Genomic DNA, 27196 nt, shown 5'->3' with positions numbered 1-27196 from the left:
ATAAAGGAACTGGTATAAACTTAGTTTTTAAAAACTCTTATTTTCCAGAAAGCAGGGCTTACATAGAAATCATACACCAAAGAGAAAAATGGAGCCAGGCGTGGTGGCGCACGCTTGTAATCCCCGCTCTTGGGAGGTGAAGACAGGGGGATCGTGCAGGTTCAAAGCCAGCCTCTCTGGCTTGAGACCCTGTTTCCAAATAAAAATATAAAATAGGCCTGGGAGTGTAGCCTGGAGGTAGAAAGGTTTACAGGAACCCCAGTACCACCAAAAAAAAAAAAAAAAGTTGGAAAATTGGTGATGTTCTAGGAGGATGCTCATTCGGATGGAGTGGGATGGAGACATGTCCAAGCACTTTCCTATAGGAGAGCCTGTCTTACAAAAATGATACCTGCCCTTTGTTTTCAATCTATGCTCTTATAGAATCTGAGGATTGTGGTATTTGGAATTTTTATTCGTTGCCAGGCATGGTGGCACATGCTTGTAGTTCCAGTACTTGGAAGGCTGAGACAATAGGAATCACAGGTTCGCAGCCAGCCTTAGCTACTTAGTGAGGCCCTTTGCAACTCAGTGAGACCCTGTTTCAAAATAAAGAATAAAAAATAGGCCTGGGGGTGTAGCTCAAAGGTAGAATGCCCCTGGGTTCATCTCTACTACCACAAAAAATAAAAAAGGAAAGCATAAAAAATAGGGCTGGGGGTATAGCTCAGAAGTAGAATGCTCCTGGGTTCTCTATCCACAGTACCTCCAAAAAAAAAAAGGAATTTTTCATTCTTTGTCAGGGATGATCAGTCAGAGGGAATGCTTAAGCAGTTGGCTACAGACGATTCAGTTGTTACTCAAAGGGTACCACTCACATATCGAGTACATATAAAAGCCAGCAATGGCATGCTATGTTGGAAATGTCAGTATGTGACTCCAAGTTTTAATGATATCATTAATTGTTAGTACTTAGGTGGAAGTTGGACTGTGAAACTTTAAGCTTATTTCATTGAAATTCTCGAGGTACTCACTACTCTTTCTGTACTCCCTTTTTTCTCCTCTGTCTTAGATATCAGTAGTCTAGAAATTATTTCAGATTAGTCATCCTTACCTTTTCTATTAATTCTATTATTCTGTAAAATCAGGGTGGTTTTCCACAGCCAAGTCACCAGAAAACCATTGAGTTCATTTCTCACGTGTGTTCAGTGTTACAGTAGATAATCTATTTTAAGACCACCTCTACAGAGGTCATTCAGGAATTACAGACTTATTTGATTGATTGATTGATTGATTGATTGACTTAATTATAATATATCTAACATTTCAGTTATTCCCATCACCAGAAAATTTGAAAGATATAGAGTTACTGGTGTAATAGCCGCTACTATTTATTTGGGGCAGCTTACCACAATGTCTTTTAAAACGTTAACTTGATCTCTGTGATATTTCCAGAATATCAGAAGAAAGTACCTTTAAATTAATGACTTGGTTGTTTTTATCATTATAACACATCCTCTTCCAAATAGGCAGCTCGCTTAAATGATACCCATTTCAAGTAATGTTTTTATTAAAACTTAAGTAATGAAATAAGGTTTTATATTAAACAATTTAGAGTGAGGATAAGAATTAGACTATATGAAGTGTAGAGGTTGAGTGACAATTGAATTTCAGATTTGTCTGAGATTCTTGGCTCTCAGGAGAAAAAAAAAGGTAATCATTTGCCATCTTAAGAGGGGTAAAGTATTTATAACTTATTATAATTAATCATGCTTTTTACTACTAAATTCTCAAAACTAGCAGTCTCATAGAACCCTATATGGGATTGGGTAGGTGATGGAAAGAACATTATTTTAATAACATTTTCTTCCCTTATTCAGATAAGACTATTTTTGATAGTTTTTTTGTAAATGGAAAATTTAAGTAGAATATAGTAAAGGCAGTTCCATGAAGAGATAATAACCTTACCGTGGCCCAAAGGTAGCTGAAGAATGCAGTTTTAAACACCAGAGTGAGTCATGGGTCAACTGTAGACCTCAGATGTTCTTACAGATCTTATCTCCCAGCTGGACTCCATAGAAGCTGGGATCATCGCTAGGTGTTTGGATCATTGATGTTCTGTATTGCTAAGAAAATTAGTCATTGTGATATGACATGAAATATATAAAAGTTTGAAAATTGTTTTTCTAATTGTCAATATCAACTTTAAACTCTGCTAAGTGGCAGAAATGCCAAAGGTACTATATGAAGTGTATTCATTATTCAGTGGAATTACCATGCCATTAGGGAGATTGCAGGTTGAATTTAGACTCCTAACCCTTGAGGGATTATAGTTTACCAAATAGATACAACTTATGTCTTAGAGAGGTCCTCGGATCATTGCTGTCTCTATACCGTCTCTATACTAAGTGGCTTATCTGTTATTCCAAGTCAGAAATAAAGGCCATGCATCTTGATATACTCCAGCTTATTAAAGAAACTTTGGAACATTTGATATAAACTTTGATATATGTGGTTTTTTAAAAAATAACTATAGTCAGTGTCATATTCAGATTTAGCCTCTAGAAAACAGAAACCAGAAATATTTGTAGATTCTAAACACTTGATAGTTATACCCTGGGTAATTAATCCTGAGGCATACGAGATATCGAAGTCTTCAAAGACAACTGCCACAAAACTTTCTTTTTAGCTCATTGATTCCAATACCCAGTGGCAGAAAGTTATTCTACTCTTTTGTTATAGTAATCCCATCTTTCTATTTATACTGTTTATTTTCTAGATCATAAGACAGAGGATGTTGGGGGGAAGAGAGAATGATAGAGAACTGAGATGTTATTTTTCTAATTTTTGGGGTGGTTGGATCTCTTTTCTTCCCCAAATGAGATTTTAATATAATATGAATAAATAAAGTAGGTAAAAAACACAGCCGTTCCACCAGAGCTATGGATCCCCATGAAACACATGTGTCACAGAGTTATCATTTATACATCTCAGAATTAGTGGTTACACCACTTACGGGTCACCTTTTCCCCTTGTCCCTGACCCCCTGTGCTAGTGGAGTTAGCACATATCTGTGGTGACCAGAGAGGATGACTCATATCTACAGCCGACCCAGGTAGAGTTCAATGTTCCAGAGAACACGGTGAGCAGAGGAGGCCACGTGGCAGGGCAAAGGTGACCAAACATCTTTGGTCTCTCTGTTTTTTTGTTTTTTTTTTCCTTATAGAGACATGTGAGAGAATATGGGAATGTAAATCGAGGAGATCAGATAGTGAAATTAATAAAGAAGAGTGAAGGTTATTATCAAAATATATGAATAAAATAGTAATGTATTTCAGTGCATCTATTGAACCAGCCTTGCCTTCCTGGCATGAAACCAACTTGGTACAGGGTGTGAAAATTTTTTGATGTGGTTTTGAGTGTGTTATATATAAAGTAAGTTTATTTAATATTTAATCTGCTAGTGCACATCTACTTAGAATAAATATTTAGATTATTTTTAAGTTTTCTCTTAAAAATGTATAGGCCCATACATCTCTTCTTAATACTTAAAAAACTCTAGTGAATTAAATTTTTATTTCAAAGTGCTACTGTTTTGTACTTAATGCACACCTTCCTTTGCACTTTAGATATCTAGGCAAAGCTTTTCTAAATACTGACACATATTCATAATTTTTAATCTATTTATATGGTTAAGAAATGTTACCTGAATTAGTAAAATCAACATATAACTTAAATCACCACTATGGAAATTATCTTCAGTCTCCTTTTTAAAAATAAAGCTATATAAGAATATTTATTTTTATTCTAGCTTAGATAAAAGAGATGTTGATTAATAAAAGAATATCCAATGTGTGTATTTTCATAAACAAAGAATTTATAGGTTTGAATTCTAGATCTGGCTCAATATCAACTAGTCTTGCTGTTTTGCTTTATTTATTATTGCCTAGCCATAATTTTTATTGTTTTTTTCTTTCTTCTTCTCCTCCTCCTCCTCTTCTTCTTCCTCTTCTTCCTCTTCCTCCTCCTCCTCCTTCTTCTTTGTCTTTTTCTTTGTGTTCTTATTTATTTTTCTGTTGTAAAACTTTTACTGGTACATTGTAGTCATATATTACAATTAGGTTCCAAGCCATAGAAGCAAACATGCACAGAAGCCTTGCTTCCCTTTAGGCTAGCTTGTTCTTTTTAATAGTAAAGACTCTAACATTCTTTTTTGTTTTTCATAGTCTGTACAACTAAACCGCCATCTAAATAATTTGTCTGAAAGTTTCCTGGTAGGATTTGGCTTGCCTTTAAAAACTTTTGTTTTTAGCCCTTAGGAAAAGCCAACAGAATAATAATTTTTTTTCTTTCTTCTTATAGAACTTATGAACCACTGAAAACACAACCCAAGAAATATGCCAGATCCAAGTATGACTTTGTGGCCAGGAACAACAGTGAGCTTTCTGTCCTAAAGGATGATATCTTAGAGGTAGTAGAATCTTACCTTTTGAATACTCTTAATGCACTTGTTTTAATTTGGTATATTTCTAAACCTTCCTATAAGAGAGCTGAGGCCAAGAAATTATTCTTTATATTTTATGACTAATGGTGCAGTATATTATTATAAATATCTATGTCTGTTTAAGAGGGATGAATCTGTTATTTGTTTATCTGGCCTCATGATAATGTCATGGATTCAAGCAGACACTACCAAGTGTATGTGGGGAAGTGGGCTGGATTTCTTAATTTACGTTGTTGAGTTGTTTCTTCTGGGCTTCAGGCTAACCATCAGTTCAGATGTAGATGCAGCACACTTTAATAAGAGAAGACATTTCCTCTGTCTTTCTTAGTATCTTTGCACAAAAATATCCAGAAATCCCTGAGCTAATAATGGTGTTGAGAAAACTCTACCATGAGACCCAAATACCATTCTTAAGTTAAAACCCAGAGTTTATCTTCTTGAATATATAAGATGAATAATCACAATAAATTTTGTTAAAAATGTTTTACACACTTTTCCTTTCTATTCCACAAATGAAGACAATAAAGACGTGTGTGTGTGTGTGTGTGTGTGTGTGTGTGTGTGTGTGTGTGTGATGTTGGGGATGGAACCCAGGGACATTCTATCTCTGAGCTACATGCCCAGCCCGATGTTTTATTCTTTATTTTGAAACAGGGCCTCACTAAGTTGCGGAAAATCTCTCTTAAGTGGCTGAGGCTGGCTATGAATCCGGATCCTCCTGTTTTAGTCTCCCAAGTACTGGGATTACAAGTGTGCACCAACACACCTGGCTACAATAAAACTTTCTAAAATGGCCAATTGTGTGCTCTATGAAGTTCCTCATGCAATGTAGATTTATTCTTACGGAAGTAATCGAGATACTGGATAGACTCACGATAGTCAGATCATACCTATTCTCTACTGGTAGATGTAATTATTAGTGTAATTCCTGAGAATCATTCATTCAACAATATGTTAATGCTAAGTTCACATACCAAAAACGAGCTGGGTGAGGTGGTGCACACCTGAAATCCTAGTGCTTGGGAGGCTAGAACAGGAGGACCACAGGTTCCAGGCCAGCCCCAGCAACTTAGCAAGACCCTCTTTTAAAATTAAAACAATGAAGTAAAATAAAATGTGGCTGGAGGTGTGGCTTGGAGGTGGTAGAATATCCCTGAGTTCAGTCCCTAATACAAAAAAAATTTATTGGTGAAATCTAAAATAAAAGTTGGATTTTTTTTTCATACATTGATTTTCATCTGGAAATTATGCTCTCCCCTCCACTCCCGTACGATAACAGATACTCGACGACAGAAAACAGTGGTGGAAAGTTCGAAATGCAAGTGGAGACTCTGGATTTGTGCCAAATAACATCCTGGATATCGTGAGATCTCCAGAACCTGGGTCGGGACGCGCTGACCCGCCATACACGCACACCATCCAGGTACCTGTGGCTCTTTGCAACACTTAATATTGACAGTTTTTCAGACTCATCACTTAAAAACGGGATTTGGCTACTTTTCACATACTACTCGTTTTGAGATAGAATTGATTTCTCATTTTTTAAAATAGAGATGAGAAATGATAGTGAGAAACCCAGTGAAGAGTTACATGTTTACTGATTCATTTTTTTAAGAAAATTGTTAAATATGTTCAGCAGCAAATGATAGTTCCTCTGAATGATTTTACCCCCATCTTATATTTCTGACATTTGGTAAAAGTGTTTCTGTCTCTTTCCCCAGGGTGTTCCTGTTGGCTAGATCTCCCCTTGATGGGGAGAAGGCTTCAAGGCAGTGGCCAGAGTTGTAGCATTTCAAAGTCAAGGCTTTTAACTCAGGAAAAGCTATAATAAGCACCATCAGCAGCCTTGAGTTTGTACTTATCTTGCTCTCGACTAATATGTGAATATTTGTTTAGCTGAATTATATTTTTCTTGTCTTGATTTTAAGGTTAAAATACATTTATGATATAGATTAGATAGGTCAGGCTTCTAGATCATTAAGATTTTCAAGATGTGAACAAACCTAGTCATTTCCTTCACTGTGATAGCTGAATTCACTCACCCTTAAACTCATGGGCTCTTAGACCCACAATGGGCAACAGAGCCAGCATGGATGAACACTGCGGGGACAGCCCCTGAACCCAGGGTGGCTTCCATCTCAATCCCCCCCCCCCAGGAAGAAGTCTGTTAATTTTCAGAGGCTTGAGAAAAAGACCACATCCAACCCCATAATTATGTCACGGATTCACGTAGAAGCCTCTGAGAGTGCACAGTTCACTTTTATTCCAGATCTAGGCTTGATAATACACAGACGATTCAGACTTAGACCAGTGGCTGTGCTGTTGCCGCGGAGACGAGTTATCCCAGCATTAACAGCTCCTGGTGATTCTCTGGCCAAGTGTGGGTTCTGCCCTTGTCCAGAGGCCTTACGAAAACCCCTGCATGCAGCACTTTCAAAACAAGAATCAGTGCATAGTTCCCGTAGCTCTGTAACTCCGAACGGTGGCACTGGAAACTCAGTTTGCTGTGCGTGTGTTTTGCCTGGCCTGACGTGCACATTTATTATGTACTGATTTTATGTCCATCATTTGTTATTAGCTATTGATGCCAAAGAAGGAGTTTGAGTTATTCAAGGTATGATCTCCATTTCCCGTGGTTTGTTGAAGTGACCTTTCTGACTTAGTTTTTTTTATAGCTTTTTCTTTGCTATGAATTACTACTTTTCTGAGTTTGAGATGTAGTTACCCGCAGTAACATCAGCTTCTGTCTAGTTGACACCCTTTCATCTTCTTTTCTGAGTTTGAGATGTGGTTACCTGTTGTAATATCAACTTCTTTCTTTCCTATAAAGGTTTTGGGTTTATCCTTAAACAGTGGTAGACTATATGCTTAGAATAAATGCTGAAAACACTGCTAGAGTATTTCTCTTTGACCTGTGTGTATTCTTTTTAATATTTAACTCAAGAGAAGCTATAATAAGCACTATCCACAAAGGATAATATCTCTCATCTTATGTGTGAGTAGAAGCCAAGGGTTTATATTTTGTTTATATTTTGTTATATTTTGTTTATATACATTTGTTTTTACTGATGTGCATGATTGCTAAGAATAGACAAATTCCAAAAAAAAACTTAAACTTGTAAATAATATTATAAATTATAAGTATTTTCCCCATTTGAGATTTCCTAAGAAAGAGTCTAATGTCTGCTACAAGGTCCTGTTTACTCCTCACTCTTGTTCTCCAGTTCTGATTCCTGGCCTGAGCCATAGTTGACTTTTCTGTGTAAAGCTCGCTTCTGTCTGAAACCAAAGCAAAATAGTGTGCACGAGTCCCAGGCGCAGGGAGCCCGCTTAAAGAACATAGAATCGGCTCCTCCTTTCTCTCACAGAAACTCCTATTTTTGTCAACTTTGGTACAACCAAGAGTTCTTTTTAAGTCCTCACAAGTTTCAGGAGTTTGTTTTGCTACTTTGTGTAAACAGAAACTTGTGGTCTGCTGTGGGGATGGCCTGTATGGGCCTCTTTCCTTGCAAGCTTTTCAACACTGTCTTACTGTCTTCTGAAAACTTTTGGATACAGCTATAAATGCAGTGATGTATATATAGAAATGTTTATAGACGCTCTTTTGCTCTCTCTCTCTCTCTCTCTCTCTTTCTCTCTCTCTCTGGTGGTTGCTGATGTCCTATTTTTAAAAGGTATTAAAAACAATCGGCTTTCTAAACCTCTTGAAAGTTTTGGACTAAGTGCAAGGAAAGCACCAAAATCTTGTAAAATTTGAAAAGGTAGGCTTGACAATCTTCTCTCTGGCACAAATCCTGTTCTACAAGGATCCCTGTTCCCAAAGCACTTATAACCTATCTTTTAAAGAAACTGAGCTAGATAAAGCGAAAACATCCTTGGAAATAGATGCCAGTGATTATTTTTAAAATCATGTTACACGTACCTTCATCTAAAACATCTAAAGGAAAATCCTACAGCTGATTGCAGAAGGACGGTAAAGATAGTGGCGTGTTTATCTAGAGTCTGGTGATCTTAATACCCTCACCTTATAAAACTCAACTGGATTGCAATTCCTGGCTTCTCATCTTCTCATGCATTCATTCCATAAATATTTAAGTGCCAGTATCTTGCACTCGATAGAAAGAATGATAGAAAGCCTTGCGCTGAGTAGATCTCCCCTCAAAGCCCGCTGGAAGGCATCAAATCTCCAAATCCTCTGTCCCGGCATTCCGCTTTCTTCTGGACCAATGTACCAAGAGCATCAGCCCCCTGCCTCCCTCTTCACATTTGAACCCTTGCACTTTCTCTGTCCATCTACTTCTCCAATCCAATGCTAGAAAAAATGCGAAGAAACGTAAGAAAGCTTCTTCTAGCAGAGATGTTTAGATCCCTGTATTTTACTGCAGCAGGACATCTCTGACTCCTGACCGAAGCTGGCTGCCCGCTCCCAACTCACAAGGACTCACAGTCTCGAGGCAGTGCTCGTGGTCGGTGCCCACGCCCTGCCAGGCACTCCCAACACTTCCAAGATTCTCATCCATCTAGGTCCCTAAAGCTCCTGTGCAAGTGGGCCCGTTTTGCATAGAGAACTTACGAGATAGGAAAAACTGCTCATTCACGTTGCACAGTTGTGTGAACCAGGATGGTCCAACCCTCTGGATCCAGAGCCCGGGCTTCAGTGCGCCCTGCTGTGCCAGGGAGCCGCGCTTACCAAAGGTTGTCGTCTCCTTTTGTACCTAGGTGTTTCTTTTTTCACTATATAAATGCTTAAAGTAGCCCTTTCTCAGAAGAGCGTTACCAGCCATCTGTGATCAGCGTTGATCTGAGCAGCTATCATTCTTAGAATTTGATTTTTGCCTTGTGTATTCATTTTTCTTTTCTTTGTAGAACATAATTTAGAGCTGAGCTTATTGGTGCCAGCTTATAATCCCAGGACTGGGAGGCTGAGACAGGAGGATTGCAGATTCAAAGTCAGCCTCAGCTATTTAGTGAGGCCCTCTGCAACTTCGTGAGACCTTGTTTCAAAGTAAAGAACAACAACAACAACAACAAAATAGGGCTGGGGGTATAGCTTGGAGGTAGAACGCCTTTGGGTTTCATCCCCAATACCACAAAAAAAGCAAAAAAAAAAAACTTCATAATTTAGAAAGTTAACCTGAATTTTATGATTCAGGTAGAAAGCAGCCATTTGGGAATGCTGGCAATAAGGGGATTAGATTCAAGCCATTTCCACGAAACTTATGTAAGACATTAATATTTTAAAAATGTAAGCCAGGAATGGTGGTAAAGGTTTATTTATTTATTTTTACTTATATTTTTTTTGTGGTACTGAGGATGGAACCCAGAGGCTTTCTATCTCCTGGCCACACTCCCAGACCTATTTTATATTTTATTTGAAAACAGGGTCTCACTAAGTTGCTGAGAGCCTCGCTAAGTAGCTGAGGCTGGCTTTGAACCTGTGTGATCCTCCAGTCTCAGCCTCTCAAGTACTGGGATTACAAGTGTGGCCACCACACCTGGCTTGTAATCTCAGTACTTGGGAGGCTGAGACAGGACGATCGCAGGTTTGTGGCCAGCCTCTGCAACTTAGACCCCATTTCAAGATAAAAGAATAAAACAGGGCTGGGCTGTAGCTCAGAGGTAGAATCCTCTGCATCCCCTGCAGAGAATCGTGCGTGAATCACAGCAATTCCGGGGTGAAGGCCTGCTGGGCTCTCACTCTGCCTGCCTGACGTGTACTGGTAGCAGTCACACTGACCTGAACCCCCAGTGCTCAGGTGTTGCCTGGCCCCCAGACTTCCCGAGAGACTAGGCTGACGCCAGTCCTCACATTCAAAGCAATTTTTAACAGCTTTCAACAGCTATCGCCACTGTACATGTTTCCCCAGGGTTTCAATAGTCCTCAAATAGGAGAGAGGAAAATAATAAAGAATTTATAAAAGGTACAGAGCAGGAAAAAATGGAGCAAAATCAGAGAGGAAAAGGGTTCAGTGCTTAGAAGAAATTATGGAGAAATGGCAGGCTTTGGATAATTGTTGTTATAGAGTGCTCCAGGACCTTGCAGTATTTTATCTGGATAACAGATGGATTCTCAGGGTTCTTTCCTTTTTATTTCCTTCCTTCCCTCCTTCCTTCTTTCCTTTTTTTGGTGATTTTTATTAGATGATTACCTTTTTTTGGTTAAATAAATTTTATTGTGTATATTTAAGGTACACAAAATGATGTTGTAAAATACATAAACAAGCCAGGTGTGGCGTTACATGCCTGTCCAAAGGCTGAGACAGGAAGATTGCAGATATGAGAACAGCCTCAGATACCATATTGAAACATTATTTCAAGACAACGAAAAAATATGAGTATAAATCTGGGGGGTTTACCTCAGAGGTAGAATGTCCTTGGGTTCAATCCCCATTACCACAAAAAGGAAAAAAAAGTGATACATATACGATACAGTTTAATGGTTATGATTGTAAAACAAATTAACATATATGTCATCTCAGAGTTGCCCATCACCCCAAGAGCAGCAATAATTATTCATTTACCAAAAATCCTGAATATACTCTAGTCCTTGTTTTTATACGAGATATCTCTGCTTGTTCATTCTATGTGTTTTCAATATGGTACCACCGATCTTAATCTCCCCTCTTATTTCCCTTTCCACCTATGGCAACCACTGTGTTATTCTCTTTTTCTATATATTTGACCTTAAGGATGACTCCTTTCTATTCATCCCATTGTATGCACTTTTTCCAGCTATTTTGGGGTACAGTTTGATAACCACTCTAAAATATATAACTGCTACCCCACATACGCATGGATACAATTATAAAATGCTCTCTGTGTAGACTGCCTTCAGGTTCAAACGAGGGCTCACTAAAATTATGCCGTGATGTTTATATTTCCTTTTGTAGAATCCCTACTCAAGAAGGAGTCTTACATTTAAAGTACTCCAGTTGCCATCTTTCTAAGCGATCGGAACGGATCTGCGTCTTAATATTTAACCTAATGCTGTAGTGCACAAGTAGTGGCTACTGTAGTGTAACCTGTATGTTTTAGTTTACATGGCTAGGTAAGAGGGATATTCATCATGTGTTTACAACTTTCTTCAACTGGCTGGTGTGTGGGCAGGTAATTTCACTATCCAAAACCCATTCACTCCTGCTTTCCGATACTTGACGTGAATTATAATTGATATTGTTTGAGTTCCATCTCTTATGTTAATTTTCTCATTTAACATGTTTTGATCTGTTTTCCTAATAGCGATTGCTTGGGGAGCTGTCAGAGGTAACCCACTTTCGTCCCTCCTGGCACTGCTTCATAATATAGTTTTTTTTGTTTGTTTTTTTTAAAATTCAGTCCCTGGACTTAACACCCTCCAAATGTTCCAGCTGTGCTTAGTTTTCACTGGAGAGCTCCAGAGAGGCCAGATCTAGAGGAGGAAAGATGTGAAATTCAGAAAAAATTAAAAATTCAAAAACAGTTCAATTTGAATGGCTTATCTGCACACTTTCCTTTAGAAACCGAATCCAGCACAAATCAGGAGCTTCTCTCTCCATAACTCTCATTAACCTTTGAAAATTTTACTCGGCTTTAGTCACTAAAGAAAAATGACTCATTCCAATTTCACGATCGAGAGGAAAATAAATTTCCTACGAGGTCTAGTAATTCTGACTTCTTTTTTTCTTTTTCTTCTTCTTTTGTTTTTCTTTGATATTGAGGAATGAACCCAGTGACATTCTACCTCTGAGCTATACCACCCCAGCCTTTTTTAAAATTATTTTTACTTAGAAACAGGGTCTCGTTAAGTTGTTAAGAGTCTCCCTAAGTTGCCGAGGCTGGCCTTGAACCTATGAAGTGATGCTCCTGTCTCAGCCTCCAGGGTACCGGGATTTCTGACTTCTTTTGGATAAGCACAAAAGGCGAGCCAGTTCTCAACAGAACTTTATGTTTGTGACCAATAACAGGTGAAGACAAAAAATTGGCAGTTGATGGCAATTTTTTTTGGTGGGACTAGGTTCCACCAGGCTGAGCAGGCTGCCCTCTGTGGCCAAAACCAAGGGCCTCGTGGGACCTGGGACTTTCGGTGCTAATTGCTGGGAAAGTCTCCTGCTTGGACTTGGAGCGTTAGCACCCTGGCTGCAGGAGGAAGAGGCTGAGAGTCCAGCGCCACTTTGCAAGCATCCCATGAATCGGAGGTACACAGGAGCCGGCATTTCAGCACTTCCAACCAGAATGAGCCAACAGACAGGGACAGTGGAGGAGGGCACTGAAGCTGGCAGCAAGTGACAGGAGGATTCAAACCAGGAAGGGGATAGAAGAGCGAGTCAGCCTTCAGGGCTGGTCCTGCTTCCTTCACACCCATGACCACAGACCAGTTCATAGCAGAGCCATCCCGGTGACCTTCTTAAAACAGGTCTCGACAGCTCTAGGAACACACTTCTTGCTTTTGTTTTGCTGCCAGAAATTGGGGCAGGAAGAGAGGACTCAGAAAAGAGGAAGAGAGCAAGTAAATAGAACACGTGACCTGAGTCATGAAGGCTGTTCATCCGAGTCGGAGATTTGCGTATGGGCTTTGTTTTTCTAAAGCCTGCTATTCCGTGAGGTCGTACCGGTAACACTGCGTTATATATCACGGGCAGATGAAGGGAACGAGGCGCAGAACATTTGGCTGGCCTGTCCTCAGGCGCGCCTACAGTAATATTTGTGGGGTAGCAACACGCTAGCTCTTCTTGTTTTTGTAAAAGCAAAAGATCTGAATCATATCTCAGGATGTAGACCTCACAGCTCAAAGCTTTCTGTAAGCTTTAAAAGCAATCGTTGCAACTCCGATACCTTTAAAACATCAGTGGGGGAGGATTCCTAAACCCTTTCTGAAATCACATGCCAAGAACATTTCTGTCAAGGGTACATCACATTGATATTATCCAGGCGACCTTGGTGTGTGCTAAATATTTCATTGTGGTGATGCGTGCTGCATTTCGATTGCCTTAAGTATCTTATTGGCCCAAATATAGGAAGAATTTTGGGCGGGGGCTGACATTAATCGTAATAATGCATTCTAGTATATTATTAAAAAGATTAGAAAAGTTTCCCAGCCTTGACCGCAGAGGGATCAGCAGCCTGTTTCTGTCTCCGCTGATTTTACAGCAGAATCTTACCCAAGCCTCCCTGGTTTCCCCTCCTCTTCCTTCTCCCCCTATCACACAGCAGCATTACAACCCCCACTTTGAATCCCTCTTCCCTCCTTGGGTTTCACCCTGGCCACCTCCTCCGCCTGCTCGCTGGTTGGTTGGTGAGCAGGGGTGTTAGGAAGACACAGAAGTACGTGAGGCTCCCTCCCTCTTTCCACAGTGCACCATTTGCTGTGAAGGCGACCTCCACATTGGTGTTATAAAATCGATGTGTGGTGTGTGTGTGTGTGTGTGTGTGTGTGTGTGTGTGTGTGTGTGTGCGTGCGCGCACGCGTGCGCTTATGTTTTTAATCTCTGTGGAAATGGGGGAGGACTCTCTTAAAATCAATCTGACCTTATATTTGGGCCAATTTAGAACTTAGACGTAAATGCTGTTCTCATGGAAGGACCGGATTACCAAAAGGTCTTTTTGCATTTTATACGCTAATCCTAAATTTTAGGATAATGGAAATTGTGCCCATGCAGTATTTAAGCTTTACCTCAGTTACAGGTCATTGCTGCCTGTACCTTTGATTCTACAAGATGTACCTTTTGAGAATTTGGAGCTTCTTGTCTATTAGTTTAATGTATTTTCCTTATGTTTAAAGTTTGGGACTGCTGTGGAATATATAAGGAATAGACAAATTCTGTTTTATGTTAGTCTATTAATCAGGATTTAAAATGATTGAAAAGCATCATGTATTTTATCAAACATGTCTTTTAAAATACAAATTTCATATGCCTTTTGTCTAGTTTGTGAATTATAGTCATTAACTTCAACCAAAAACTGTGTGTATGTGTATGTGTGTATGTGTGTATGTATATGTGTATGTGTGTATGTGTATATGTGTATGTGTGTATGTGTGTATATATGTGTATGTGTGTATATGTGTGTATGTGTGTATGTGTGTATGTGTATGTGTGTATGTTAACAATGAAAAGTTCTGATTTTAATAAACTCATTAAGATGGTGGCAGAAAAGATTGTGCTTTTAAAAATTATAACAAATTCTTAAAATTATTTAAAGTCAAGTCTATTTATTAACTATAATAATTTCCCCTCCTCTTAGCAAATTACTTGGAAACAACAGAACTAAAAATCTGATTATTGTGTACATTCAAAATAAAAGAATAGGCCGGGCGTGGTGGTGCACGCTTGTAATCCCAGAGCTTGGGAGGCTGAGACAGGAGGATCACACAGGTTCAAAGCCAGCCTCAGCTACTTAGTGAGGCTCTCTACTAAGTGAGACCCTGTTTCCAAATAAAGTATAAAAAAGGTCTGGGAGTATAGCCTGGAGGTAGAAATCCCCTGGGTTCCACCCCCAGTACCACAAAATAAATAAATAAATAAATAAATTAATTAATTAATTAATTAAAGGAATAAGGGATGCTTAATGCTCTTGACAATGATTTCTAGTACAGTTGGAAGTAATTATTAGTGTAAATCATAAAAAAGTCAAAAATCATTTGACCTCCCCTGGCCTTATTTAAGTCGAATTTAGTTTTCTTGACATTTATTGTCATAAAACTGTTTGTTCTTGGTGCATCCTTGCTAATCTTTAAACTTACACGTTGAATCAGAACAAACAGGTAGGGTATTTAAAGGTTGGTTTTCTACCATATAAAACTAGAAGTGTGCGTGTACATGCATGCACACACACACACATGTACACACAAATTTGTATAAGTTTGCACATAAGTATAAAATAAATAGTCAATGATGTCCTGTTAATGTATAATTCATTTGCTTTGACTAGGTTTACAGTTTTTATAGTTCAAGTTAATGCTTTGTCTTTTTATAGAAACAAAGGATGGAATATGGTCCAAGACCTACAGAGGCTCCTTCTGCTCCCTCACCTCCTCCGACGCCGGCTCCCGTCGTTCCTGTCCCCCAGCCGCCTTCCATGCCAGCGCCCGTGCCCCTGCCCAAGGTCCCCGCAAGTGTGACACGTCAGAACAGCAGCTCTAGTGAGAGCGGCGGCAGCATCCTGCGAGACAGCCAGAGACACAAACAGCTCCCGGTGGACCGTAAGTGCATGAGCCTGTGGGAGTAGATATCGTTAACTACAAACACTAGCTCTTCATACTTGCGTGGTACTTTATCGATAGCAGAGATTTCTTCCTAATTTCTCATCTTCTACCAAAGCCCAAGAAACAGGAAATTCTCTCTGCTCTCTGATGTATGTATTTCTACACATACATTGAGTGAAGTCTCTAGAAGTCAGACACACTGGAATTTGAATAGCTAAGCATCTGGGATCTGCTTTATAGGGTGTGTGAAGATTTAATGAGATAACATATATATTTCCAGTGGTTCCAGCCTTCCTGTCCCTCTCCTGGGGGCATGGGGCATTGTCCACAGACACAGTTTGGTTTCAGTCCTGGGGCGCTCGGCTGGCATCCAGCGGGAATGGGACAAGAAGATTCAGCAACATCCCCCAGCACACAGTGTCACCCCTAAATGGAATTATTTATTAGTAATGTGGAGATTGAAAACCCAATTGATTGTGATCCAATGCAATGTATGATGCTTTAGGAGTGGTCAGTAAGCACTCGCTGGGGTCGCCATTGATTTCTCCATTACCATCACGGCAGTCGTAGTCTTTCTCCTCTTTTCTATTCTCAGATGCACACACGATCATACCAGCTGCCTAGGATCACCTGGCATGCCAATGACCTCAGATTTACCCCCCAAAATCGAGTTCGTGGGTTTAGACTTTAACTTCTTATCTTCATTAATGGAAATTTGATTTTTTTCGATAAGAATGGTTTCTATGAAAACTATATTTAAATCAACTGACAGAGCCTGGCATGTGGCACACGCCTGAAATCCCATTACTTGGGAGGCCGAGATAGCAGAATCGCAGGTTCGAACCCAGCTCAGTAATTTAGTAATATTCTCAGAAACTTAGCAAAATCATATTTCAAAATAAAAATTAAGAAGGGCTGGGGGTGTAGCTCAAAGGTAGAACGTCTTGGGTTCAATTCTCAGTGCCAAGGCCGGGCGTGGTGGCTCACGCTTGTCATCCCCACGCTTGGGAGGCGGAGACAGGAGGATCGCGCAGGTTCAAAGTCAGTGCGCTGGCTTAAAAGACCCTGTTTCCAAATAAAAGATATAAAATAGGTCTGGGAGTGTAGCCCGGAGGTGGAAGGGCTTCCAGGAACCCCAGTACTACAAAAAAAAAAAAAAACCCAAACCAAAAAACAAATAATTCTCAGTGCCAAAAATAAAATTAATAACTAAACAAACTGGCAGAGAAGATACTGGCCAGTTTTGGATATCTTTGTTAGCATTGGAAAGAAAGAGCAGGATCGACATTTTGAAATATATCTGAAGGTAGGTCTAAGATCATTTTTGCATTGCCTTATAGCATATCGCATATCTGTTTAATTTTAATGTTCAAAGTATGTTTTTAAAGTTCTGAAATCATTTTGCTTTGCCTATATTTATTAAAAGAAACTTAGAATCCCAAAACCAGGAAGATATTTCATACATCTTCATTATGATAAAGCGCGTAAAGAATGAGTGTGTGTTTGTGTATTTGTTCTGTTTGTCTGTCTGTCTAGAATGGGCATCTGTCTTTCTGCTGATAGGGGGTTTTCTTTTATCCATACAAACGTTCTCTACTGTAAATCATCAATCTACTTCCATTTCATTGAATGCTATTTATATTATTGAAGACGGAGTGATCCCAACTCGGCCTTCATACCAAACCTCCTCTCAGACATGGAGATGCTTGGATCGAACTGTTATCTTTGGAGCTGAGATTTGCTGCCGGAGATACAAGTTCAGATCTAAATTCTTGCATCTTTCCCTCATTTTCAGCCCACTCGCTTTTCCATCTCAGTAAGTTAGAGCCACATCCACTCAGGTGTGATCATTCTTAATGGGGTAAAACCATTTTCAATAGAGAAGACGCTAAAACTTACTTATTTAACTTTTCTAGAAATTCTGCTTAAATACAAAAGTATAGGTCTACTTATTTTGTTGATTTTTGGTGACACTGCGGATTGAACCCGGTGGCATTCTACCTTCAAACTACGCCACAAGCCACGTTTTTTTTATTTTAATTTTTCTTATGTTCTCTCTCTAGTTATACTTTTATTGGTGCACTATAGTCTCACATGAGAGTGGAGTGTGTAGCGATAGGGACATATATGCACGCAGCCCTTGGTGAATCTTCCCCTGGCTTCCCCCCTCCCCTCTCCATATTCTCACCTCTGTGCTAACATCAGTGGCTGTGCTTCCTTCATTAATTCTCCCTCTCCTCGCCCCCCAAACCCCGTCTCTACTTTGCTGTGGTTTCTCCTCCATTTTCCAAAGTTTCTCTGGTAGCTCGGTTACTCCCCTCGCTTCTGCATATGAGAGAAAGCATCTGACCCTCACTTTTTTTAAAATTTATTTTTATTGGTGCATTGTAATCATATATCACATTGGAATATAAGACTTGAGAGGATATATACAAGCACACATCATCCAATTAGCCCTCATCCAGTCCCCATCCCATTCCCTCCCCTTCCCTCGATCCTCACTTCTTGTGACTGGCTAATCTCACTTACCGTAGTGTTCTCCAGGTCCCCCCCCCCCCCGTCTTCCTACGGATGACACCCTCTCTAAACAGCTCTCTCTAAATCTCCAAGGCTCTCCGTACGTTGCCGAGGCCGGCCTTGAGGCTGCAATTCTCCTGTCTCACCCTCCCAAGTATTGGGATCACAGGCATGCCCCGCCGGGCATGGCAACAAGCCTATGTTCATACATTACTTTTTCTTCTCAAGATATAGCTGATTAAAACGATCCTCTTGTTCACATCTTTTCTTTATCAGAAAGCTAAAGGAAAAAATGAAATTTTGGAAAAGTAAAGTAACTCTTTTCAGCAGAAACAACTGTGTACCTATGAGGTGTGTGTGTGTGTGTGTGTGTGTGTGTGTGTGTGTGTGTGTGTAATGATCAGAAAATAAAATGTGCTGCTAAACTTTTATAAAATTTTACTTTATAAAGAGACACCAAAGAAATAGTTTTTAGATGAGGAAGTTTTATAAATGTTTCCCTTGTTTTCCCTAAGGAAATCTTCCTCTAAAAGCAATGGCTCCCTTATTTTTCCCACCAGCTCACACTGCTTCTCTCCTGATACGTCAACACGGTCCTCGCTGACCCCAAGGCCCTCTTGTTTCCAAGCCTGGGGCAGAGTTCACCAGCAGCCAGTCCCCCTGCGGGACAGTACGTGGGCTGGAACAGCGCGTTCTTTGTCCTCCGCTCAGAAACTAAGAATGACCTGGTGGGAAAGGGGCATAGTCGGAATACTTGTGAAGATAGGGAATTCTCCTGATAATTGTGACTCAGCATCTTCCGGCCCGCTTTTCATAAGAAGAAGGGCGGCACTGATTTCTAAAATATAAACATTGTGCCCCAAAACAACACACATATTTGCTTTCTTAAAATAATAGAAGTTTGCAACTGCTTATGTTAAGTTGCTTTTCAAGGTATCTCAAAAGCATAGCATACTTTTGGCATTAAATTAATGTATTTGACATTAAATAACATTTTTGGTGTGTGGTACTGGAGATTGAGCCCAAGAATAGTCTACCTTCTGAGCCATACCCCCACCCCGTTTTATTTTGTTTTGTTTTATTTTATTTTTTGGAAATAGGGTCTGGCTAGGTTGCTGAGAGTTTTGCTGTATTGTTGAGGCTGTCCTCGAACCTGCAGTCCTCCTGTCTCACACTCCCAAGTACGGAGATTACAGGTGTGTGCCACCATGCTGGGTTTCTGTTTCTTTTAATAAACCAGTTTATTTCTTGATAGCGTTTTTTGGGGGAAGGAATTGTTTTCTGAATGAACAGCAGAGCTTCATAACCAACTTCTACAATCAGATAGAACTGTTTAAATATGTATTTGTTGAGAGCCAGATTTCTCTCAAAGTATCTGTCTGTGCAACAAACATTCTCTGCTTATTGTCCAAACTTCTTACAGAGACAAAAAAAGGGAAGAAATTAGAAATTTAATATTCATAAAAACTTCATCAAATAGCCATGCGAGGACAAGAAGCACCAGGCTTGTTTTTCAAACACATTATTGTCCCGGGCGTTACCATGTGTTACCTAGAAGAGCTGCCGGAGCCAGGGGTCACTCAAGCCACTCACACTGGCTGATCACAGAATCCTGAAAGTTCCAGAAAGTTCCAGAAAGTTCCAGAAAGCTTCTGCTCTGACCCCTTTTGAAGAGACCAACACTTTTGGTCTCTTTACATTTCTTCCATCTTTTCTGAAATGTTGGTCCTTTTAGTTGAATTCAATCTTCTTCCATCAGGACAGTCATTTTAGAAAGAAGTGTGAAGTTCATTTGGTTTATTACAACCTGGCACAATGAAAATAGAAACCAAAAGCCGGGAGCAAATTACAAAGAGGTTTCTGTATTTCCTGGAAGAAGACTATGGTGTGGACGGGTGCGCTCTGGAGGAGTGTAGCTAAGTCGGTGGATAAGAAAGCAGATCCTTTTGCATGGTGACACTTTTTCTTTCCTCCTCCTCTGAGGTGAACAAACTCATGTGCTGTATGGAAGTGTGATGTGGTGATTTAAGGGACTTAGCTAATGCCGTGCAAAAGTATGTCACCTAAATGTGACCATCAAAAATAATATTCTCTCTCATTCTCGCTAGCTCCTGTGCCTTCTCTCCCTCTCTCTCTCTCTCTCTCTCTCTCTCTCTCTCTCTCTCTCTCTCTCATCCTCCCCTCTCCTTTTTTCTTCAAAAGGTTTTCTAAATACTCGAGGCACTAAAAAATTATGTTGATGCCAGGTATGGTGGTGCACGCTTGTAATCCCAGCATTTGGGAGGCTGAGACAGGAGGATCACTGTTCGAGGACAGCCTCAGCCTACTTAGTGAGGCCCTTTGCAATTCAGTGAGACCCTGTTTCAAAATAAAGAATAAAAAATAGGGCTGGAGGCGTAGCTCGGAGGTAGAATGCCCCTGGGTTCCATCCCCAATACCGAAAAAATATATATATACATGTTGATATAACATTATTTGGTTATATCACACTTTCATTTATTTTCCAGGGCCATGAAACAATTTCTAAAACACTTTTCCTGGAAAGAAATAATGAAGGAAGAAAGGGATGGAGGGGTGAGGGAAAGAGAAAAATAAGAAGAAAAAGAGGAAGGAAGGAAGGAAGGAAGGAAGGAAGGAAGGAAGGAAGGGGAGGAAGAGGAGAGAGGAAGTAACTACAACATCATAATGGTCATAAAAAGCTCCCTTAGGGTCCATGTCATTTGCCAAGTTCATTAGTTAATTGGGTTCCTATATCAGTTCTCTGTTCTTAATTCTTGAAAACAGTAAGCAGATAACGAACCTAGGTACGCGTACACAAGTTTTTCAGCATACGCACACACACAATACTCCTCGTCCCGTACTTTCGTTCCCAATTTCCTCACACTGGTGTGCTGGCATGGGCACCTTTCCCATCAACACAAGCTAGCCAGGGGAACGGAGTCGGTGAGTTACTCACAGGTGGCCGAGGCGCTCTGACCATAAAGCAGCCCTCGCTGAAGCTCAGAGCAGCGCTTCTAGTCAGTTCTGTTTCCAGCTGATATTGTGACCTTGACGTGTCATTTCTGCGCTTGGCCTCCCTTTTCCTCTGTGAGTATTTAAGGGGTTTGTACAGGATGGTTTTCAAGGACTCTCTCAGTGAACCTTTCAGGAGAATGACTCATTCACTCACTTATTTGATGAGTATTCATTGAGTCACTAAGTTGTTCCAATTACTGGGGGTGTAGAAGGCAAACAAATCAGAAGATTATTTTAGTCCCGAGGCTTGTATTTTAGTAAAAAGACTCAGATAAACAGTAGCATTGATGGGGAAGATTAGAAGGTGGTAAGTACTTTGGGGAATTACATAGCCGTGGAAAAACACGCAGGAATTACCGATGGAGAGTGTGCACGGCCCAAGAAGTAGCCCGCAGTCCGTGTCCTGGAGCGCGTCACCATCGGCCAGGGAGGCAGGAGAACAGTTAGTGGTGTGAGCACCGGCCACAGAAGGGCCCAAGAAGAAAGTGGTACCTCTTGCTTCAAACATTGCCGATGGGTTAAACGAGATTTGGGGCTAGGAAGGGGTTGGCCACTGGAGCTTAACAAAGGGAAGTCGAGAGAGAAAGGCAGAAGAAATGAATTGCAAAGAACCTAACAGAACAGGATAGTAGGAGTTAGCTCGTGGAGACAGCGACTCCTAGAGTTTTGCTTCCATGCGAGTAGAGAAATGGATGGGGGCTGGTAGGCAGCCTGCTAAGAAAGGGGCAATCTGATGATTAGAAAAAAAATAGCTAAAAAATAACATATTTGTATGTCGATGAAAGGACTCATAAGGGGGCCCATTGGTAACTCGGGATCAGTTCGCAGTAGAGGAGGAATGACCGTGGAAGTGTTTGATAGGTCTGGGTCTGGTGCACAAGTGGAGGACTAGCCTTGAGGGCGTAGAAGCAGATTGTCTCTCTATAAAGCCGTAGGCCGGAAGGCAGAGCACTTAGGAAGTGCTAGTAGGAAGGAGAGCATGTGGGGTCTCTGGCAGGTCTCTCCCAACTCCCTTATTGTCTTCAGAAATGACTTAGTGAGATTGTGAGGGTTGGGGAATAGGGGTTGGAGGTTTGCAGAGAAAGTGGAAGACAGTGACCATTTGGCTGAGGCAGCGGGCAGCTACGTGTGGTCCAGTCTCTTTCAGCCTGGCCCTCCTGGCCAGTGAGGCTGGCTTAATCCCTGCAAAGGGAGGCTGGCCTGGGCCTCCTAGAACTTTGCCCGTACCTTGGTCTCTGCCTCTGCATGGCAGCTGTTGCCTTCCCCCTTCACCGCCCATGGCAGGGACAAGCATAAGTATTTCTAGACAGAGATGAATGTCCCTGGAGTCAAACATGTCCACAGTTGATAACTGCTGATCTAGGGAAATGTAGTTATCTGGGAGGATGAACATAGATGTACCGGGGAGCGTAGCCATGAAGTCAACATGGAGTGACCGCGGGCATCGTCTCACAGCTGGTGACGCAGCACAGAGTCCAGAGGATGGTAGACCCACCCCGGGCGGAGGCTTTGTCAAAGTGGTGCAGTGAAAAGAGAAGAGGTGGCCTGGGCATCGTCTAAGTAACTGATCGTGGAGTTTATACTGGGTCAGGATAAAAGTGAGGGAAGATGCCGAGAACCCTGGAGCAACTTAGAGAGCCCTGTTGGTTCAGAGCGCCATGAGGATTGGCGTTCTAGAGAGAGAGGGACACAGAGCCTTTTAAACATGGCGTCCTCTCTGTTGGTGCCCAGGAAGGAAATCCCAGATGGAGGAAGTGCAGGACGAGCTCATCCACAGGCTGACCATCGGCCGGAGCGCCGCCCAGAAGAAGTTTCACGTGCCACGGCAGAACCTGCCAGTTGTCAACATCACCTACGACTCCACGCCCGAGGAGGTGAAGACGTGGCTCCAGTCGAAGGGGTTCAACCCTGTGTAAGTCCGGCTGTGGCCCCTCCGTAGTTCAGTGCGGGAAGTGCCTGGCTTTTGGTTGGGTACTTACACATCCCAGATGACTCTTAACAAAGTAGCCGAGCCCAGACTGCCGTCTTTGTTTTATACTCAGAAAATAAGTAGTGATTCACAGTTCAAACGCACACGTGCGCGCGCACACACACACACACACACACACACACACTATATATATATATATACACACACACACACATATATATAATATATGTATTATATACAAATATATGTATAAACTGGAGTCGGTGGCGCACACTTGTAACCCCAGTACTTGGGAGTCTGAGACAGGAGGATCTCAGGTTCGCAGCCCTATACAATGTAGTGAGATCCTATTTCAAAATAAAGAATAAAAAATAGGGCTAGGGGTGTAGCTCAGAGATAGAATGTCCTTAGGACCACACACACACACTATATATATATATATATATATATATATATATGGAAGACTCAGAAAAAACTATTATGGGATGCTACTCTGTTTTCTAGTTGATAGCATCTGTCATCAGTGATCCCTTAAGCAGCTATCAGCAGCTGTTTAGACTGGTATTTTTCTTTCTCTTCCATTACATAGTCTCCCAGGTTGCACAGGGCAGGACTGAGGTCTTAGTGGGACTTCTCAGACCATGCAGGACATATAGTATGAGCTTTGCTGCCACTATAGGATATGGTGTCCCAAGCAAATAAAATCCAGGTAACTTTACCTGTCATCACTTATAATCTTAATAGAGCTTTTCCTTTAGTAAACCCATGATAAAGGTCCTACTTATTTATCAAAGTCTATAAACATTTTATGTGTAGTTGGTACCATCCACTGTCTGAATAATATATATTCCAGAAACTTGGGCATATTATAAACTCATTGACCCACCACGATTGAACAATGAATAATGGTTAATCCACTGGCATAGCATTACATGGAAGCTATCTATTTCTCACACAAAACACCAGATTTCAGGGAATTCACATGAATGATGATAGTAAGCCCAGCTAGATCCCTTCCATTCTTCAGAACAAGTCACCTTGTAGAGCCGTGACCTTGTAGGTCATGATGACGAAGGCCTCCTCATTGTCCAGCTCAGCGTTTAGCAGCGTTTAGTAAGAGTGCCCATGCAGGGCACACTTAAGAAAACAAGTGACTAGCAGAAACAAAATTTGGTCTCTTTTGCCTTTTCCCAAGCAATAGTTTTAATGCTCTCATTTTTTAATTTTGTTTTTCAGGACTGTCAATAGTCTTGGCGTATTAAACGGTGCACAACTTTTCTCTCTCAATAAAGAGGAACTGAGGACCGTGTGTCCTGAAGGGGCCAGAGTCTTTAGCCAAATCACTGTCCAGAAAGCTGCACTAGAGGTAAGACTTACCAACCTAAGGTGCCGTGATTCTGCTTTAGTCAAGAAGAAAAAAGAATGCACACTGTAGATTGAAAGCTCTGCAAACAATATACGTGTCCATATTGGCCTGTTTCCCTTCCTTCCAGAGCACCATTAAACCAGACCACTTTTCTACATTCCTCTGTAGAACAGCAATGAGCATTGGCAAGGATATTCTTACAAGTGTTCACATAACAAGACTAGAGTGTTTACTTTTGAATATTTTACAGAAAGCATGTCGTCCACATTGAGTTGCATGAACTACTGCTATAGAAATTTTAATTTTTCCCAAATCAAGGAAATCCACATCTGAGTTGGTAAATGTCTCAAGAGACCAGAAATCTTTTTAGGTGTTTCTGATATTTAGTTTGGAGGTCCTGGTAACTTATAACATCTTAAAACTCTGAATATGGGTCTTAAGCCTGGTTATGTCTCTAAATAAGCAGAGGTGGCAGTCTTAGGTAGAGATCTTTGGAAACAGAGAACCCTAGATAGTAACTATTTAATCATAGTTCTCTGTATAAAATAGAGAGCAGGTGTCACCTAGATTGGATGCTTAAACTGCTCGCATCCAGCACTTCCTAAAATAGGCTCCGTAAGGGAGGTTTTCAGTTGTTACATCTCAGCTCTTAATAGTTTCCTGAAAATTATACTTGGACTCAAATAAATGGATATTAAATTGATGCATAATTATCTCTAGTAGGTATAAAAATTCAAGTGTTAAATAACTGGGTGAAAATAGCTTCATGCCTAGAAGGCTGTATCCATTCTCAGTTGAGAGAAATTATATTTTCCTTGGAACTTTTTTTCTACAACATTGATTGGGGAGTTGTGAATTAGAGTTTGGTGATTGCTTTTTATATGTTGAGTGTGAATAAGAAGTGCGTCTTTTCTCGAGGAGTTTTGTTACCGTTGTCCTTTTGAATTTTGTTAAGAGATTATAAATTCCCTCCCAAGGGTGTGCTAGAAAATTCTATATTCCTAAGATTTCAAACTCTTTCCTTCTAGAACGTCCTTTCACGGCCATTTGCTGTCACTTCTATCCCCTGCATATAAATCCAGGCCAGGCTGACCACCTCCCACCTCGCCCTGCTCTTGAATCTTGTTTCTCTTTTGCGTTTCTCACTTGTGTAGCCAGAGGCCTCAGTTGATGAGAGAGAATGATACACAGGGATTAGAAGTAGGACTGGAAAACAAGGAAGGCTGCATAATCATAGCACCTCAGAACTGTACAGAGGGAAACATGTTCTGAGACCCCTACTTAGCCTTCTTTAAAATCTGCTCAAGCCGGCCGTGGTGGCGCACGCTTGGAATCCCAGCATTCGGGAGGCTAAGACAGGAAGATCGCGATTCGAGGACAGCCTCAGCTACTTAGTGAGGCCCTTTGCAACTCAGGGAGACCCTGTTTTAAAATAAAGGAAAAAAAATAGGGCTGGGGGTGTAGCTCAGAGGTAGAGTGCCCCTAGGTTCTATCCCCAGTACCGCAAAAAAAAATAAATAAATAAAATTAACAGTGATTAATGTGACATGCAGGTGAACTCCAGAAGATTCACTTTTATGAAGGGAATTTTTTTCCCCAAAAGAAATACTAGAAGAAAACCACAGCCGACTTTTACCCTGAACCAGTCGATTACATAACCCACAACTGATACAAGCCGGTAACCATCTTGTCTCAACCATGGTTATTTTTCAGGACAGCAATGGCTGCTCCGAGTTGCAAGAAATTATGCGACGACGACAGGAAAAAATCAGTGCTGCCGCCAGTGACTCAGGAGTGGAATCTTTTGACGAAGGAAGCAGCCACTGACTTGTTTGTGTCGAAACTCCATTACTCTCGGCATCAGTCCAACATGCTTTGTTTTAAGAAGCCTTGAAGGGAATGTCAGATATCTTTTTCTTGGTGTACATAATTTATCGCCATAAAAAAAAGTGACCTGAGTTAGCAGAGGACTTGCTTCTGGGCCCCTTCTTTCTCTTAACACTGACAGACTTTACACTGGAATTATTTTGACCTTTGGGAATAATTTTTCCTACATTATCAAAGTAGATGATTTCATCCCCGTTTCATTGTATAAGTAGGAATTATATTTTGGCCAGTGGTTAATTTATTCACTCTAACAAAATCTTGGAGTTTCCTAAGATGTTGTCCGTGATTCCAAGTCTCCGCGGTGTCCGTTTTCTTGTGACTCTGGTGTCTGCCATTCCCTCTGAGGCTGGCCTCTGCTCTCTTAGGTCTCTCCTCTGACAAGCTCAGTGATAGGACGCTAGACTTATTTAAAGTTCTAAATGCCAACCTTTTTAAAAAAAATTAATTTGAATCAACTTTTAGTAACGTCAGGCCTCGGACATACAAATGTGATGTCATGGCGCGTTTCCCAAGACGTTTTGCTTTTCATGGCTGTGTTGACCGCAATTCCTTGGGCAGCTGGCATTTTGATTTAGTTTATATTCTGCTTATTATGTGTACGTATACTGTGTTCTTCTATATAAGAAAGCACAAGGGGGAAAGAGGTCATGTACACTCAGAGTCTGTCAAAGGGAGTAGCGTGCACTTGGTGTGCATTGCCGTGTTTGCTTAATGAAGGCCTCATTTCTGAATATTAACATGGATAATGAAAAGGATATCGGGGCCATTTTATGTGTTTATCTGTGTCAAGTCTTTCTGGTAATTAAAAAAAAAACACCT

At 40.8% G+C, this 27196-nt stretch overlaps 1 protein-coding gene across 3 annotated transcripts in view; it reads left to right on the top strand.

Moving 5' to 3' along the window:
* Window positions 1–26317, top strand: part of EPS8 (EGFR pathway substrate 8, signaling adaptor) — a gene marked incomplete at both ends in the record, with an annotated part of 62495 nt that extends 36178 nt beyond the window's left edge. For 2 of the 3 annotated variants that reach the window (XM_080706609.1, XM_080706608.1), the window contains 6 exons: window positions 4342–4450; window positions 5763–5906; window positions 15434–15659; window positions 22926–23106; window positions 24361–24490; window positions 26204–26317. In XM_080706609.1, coding sequence (XP_080562735.1) covers window positions 4342–4450; window positions 5763–5906; window positions 15434–15659; window positions 22926–23106; window positions 24361–24490; window positions 26204–26317 — 904 coding nt within the window. Of the gene's footprint in view, window positions 1–4341; window positions 4451–5762; window positions 5907–7061; window positions 7098–15433; window positions 15660–22925; window positions 23107–24360; window positions 24491–26203 lie in introns of all 3 variants that reach the window. The other variant, XM_080706607.1, reaches the window with a different exon arrangement.
* Between the last annotated feature and the right edge of the window lie 879 nt (window positions 26318–27196).

This window comes from Muscardinus avellanarius (assembly GCF_963383645.1).
Source record: "Muscardinus avellanarius genome assembly, chromosome: 11".
NCBI lineage: Eukaryota > Metazoa > Chordata > Mammalia > Rodentia > Gliridae > Muscardinus > Muscardinus avellanarius.
This window is presented reverse-complemented; position numbering and strand designations above follow the sequence as displayed.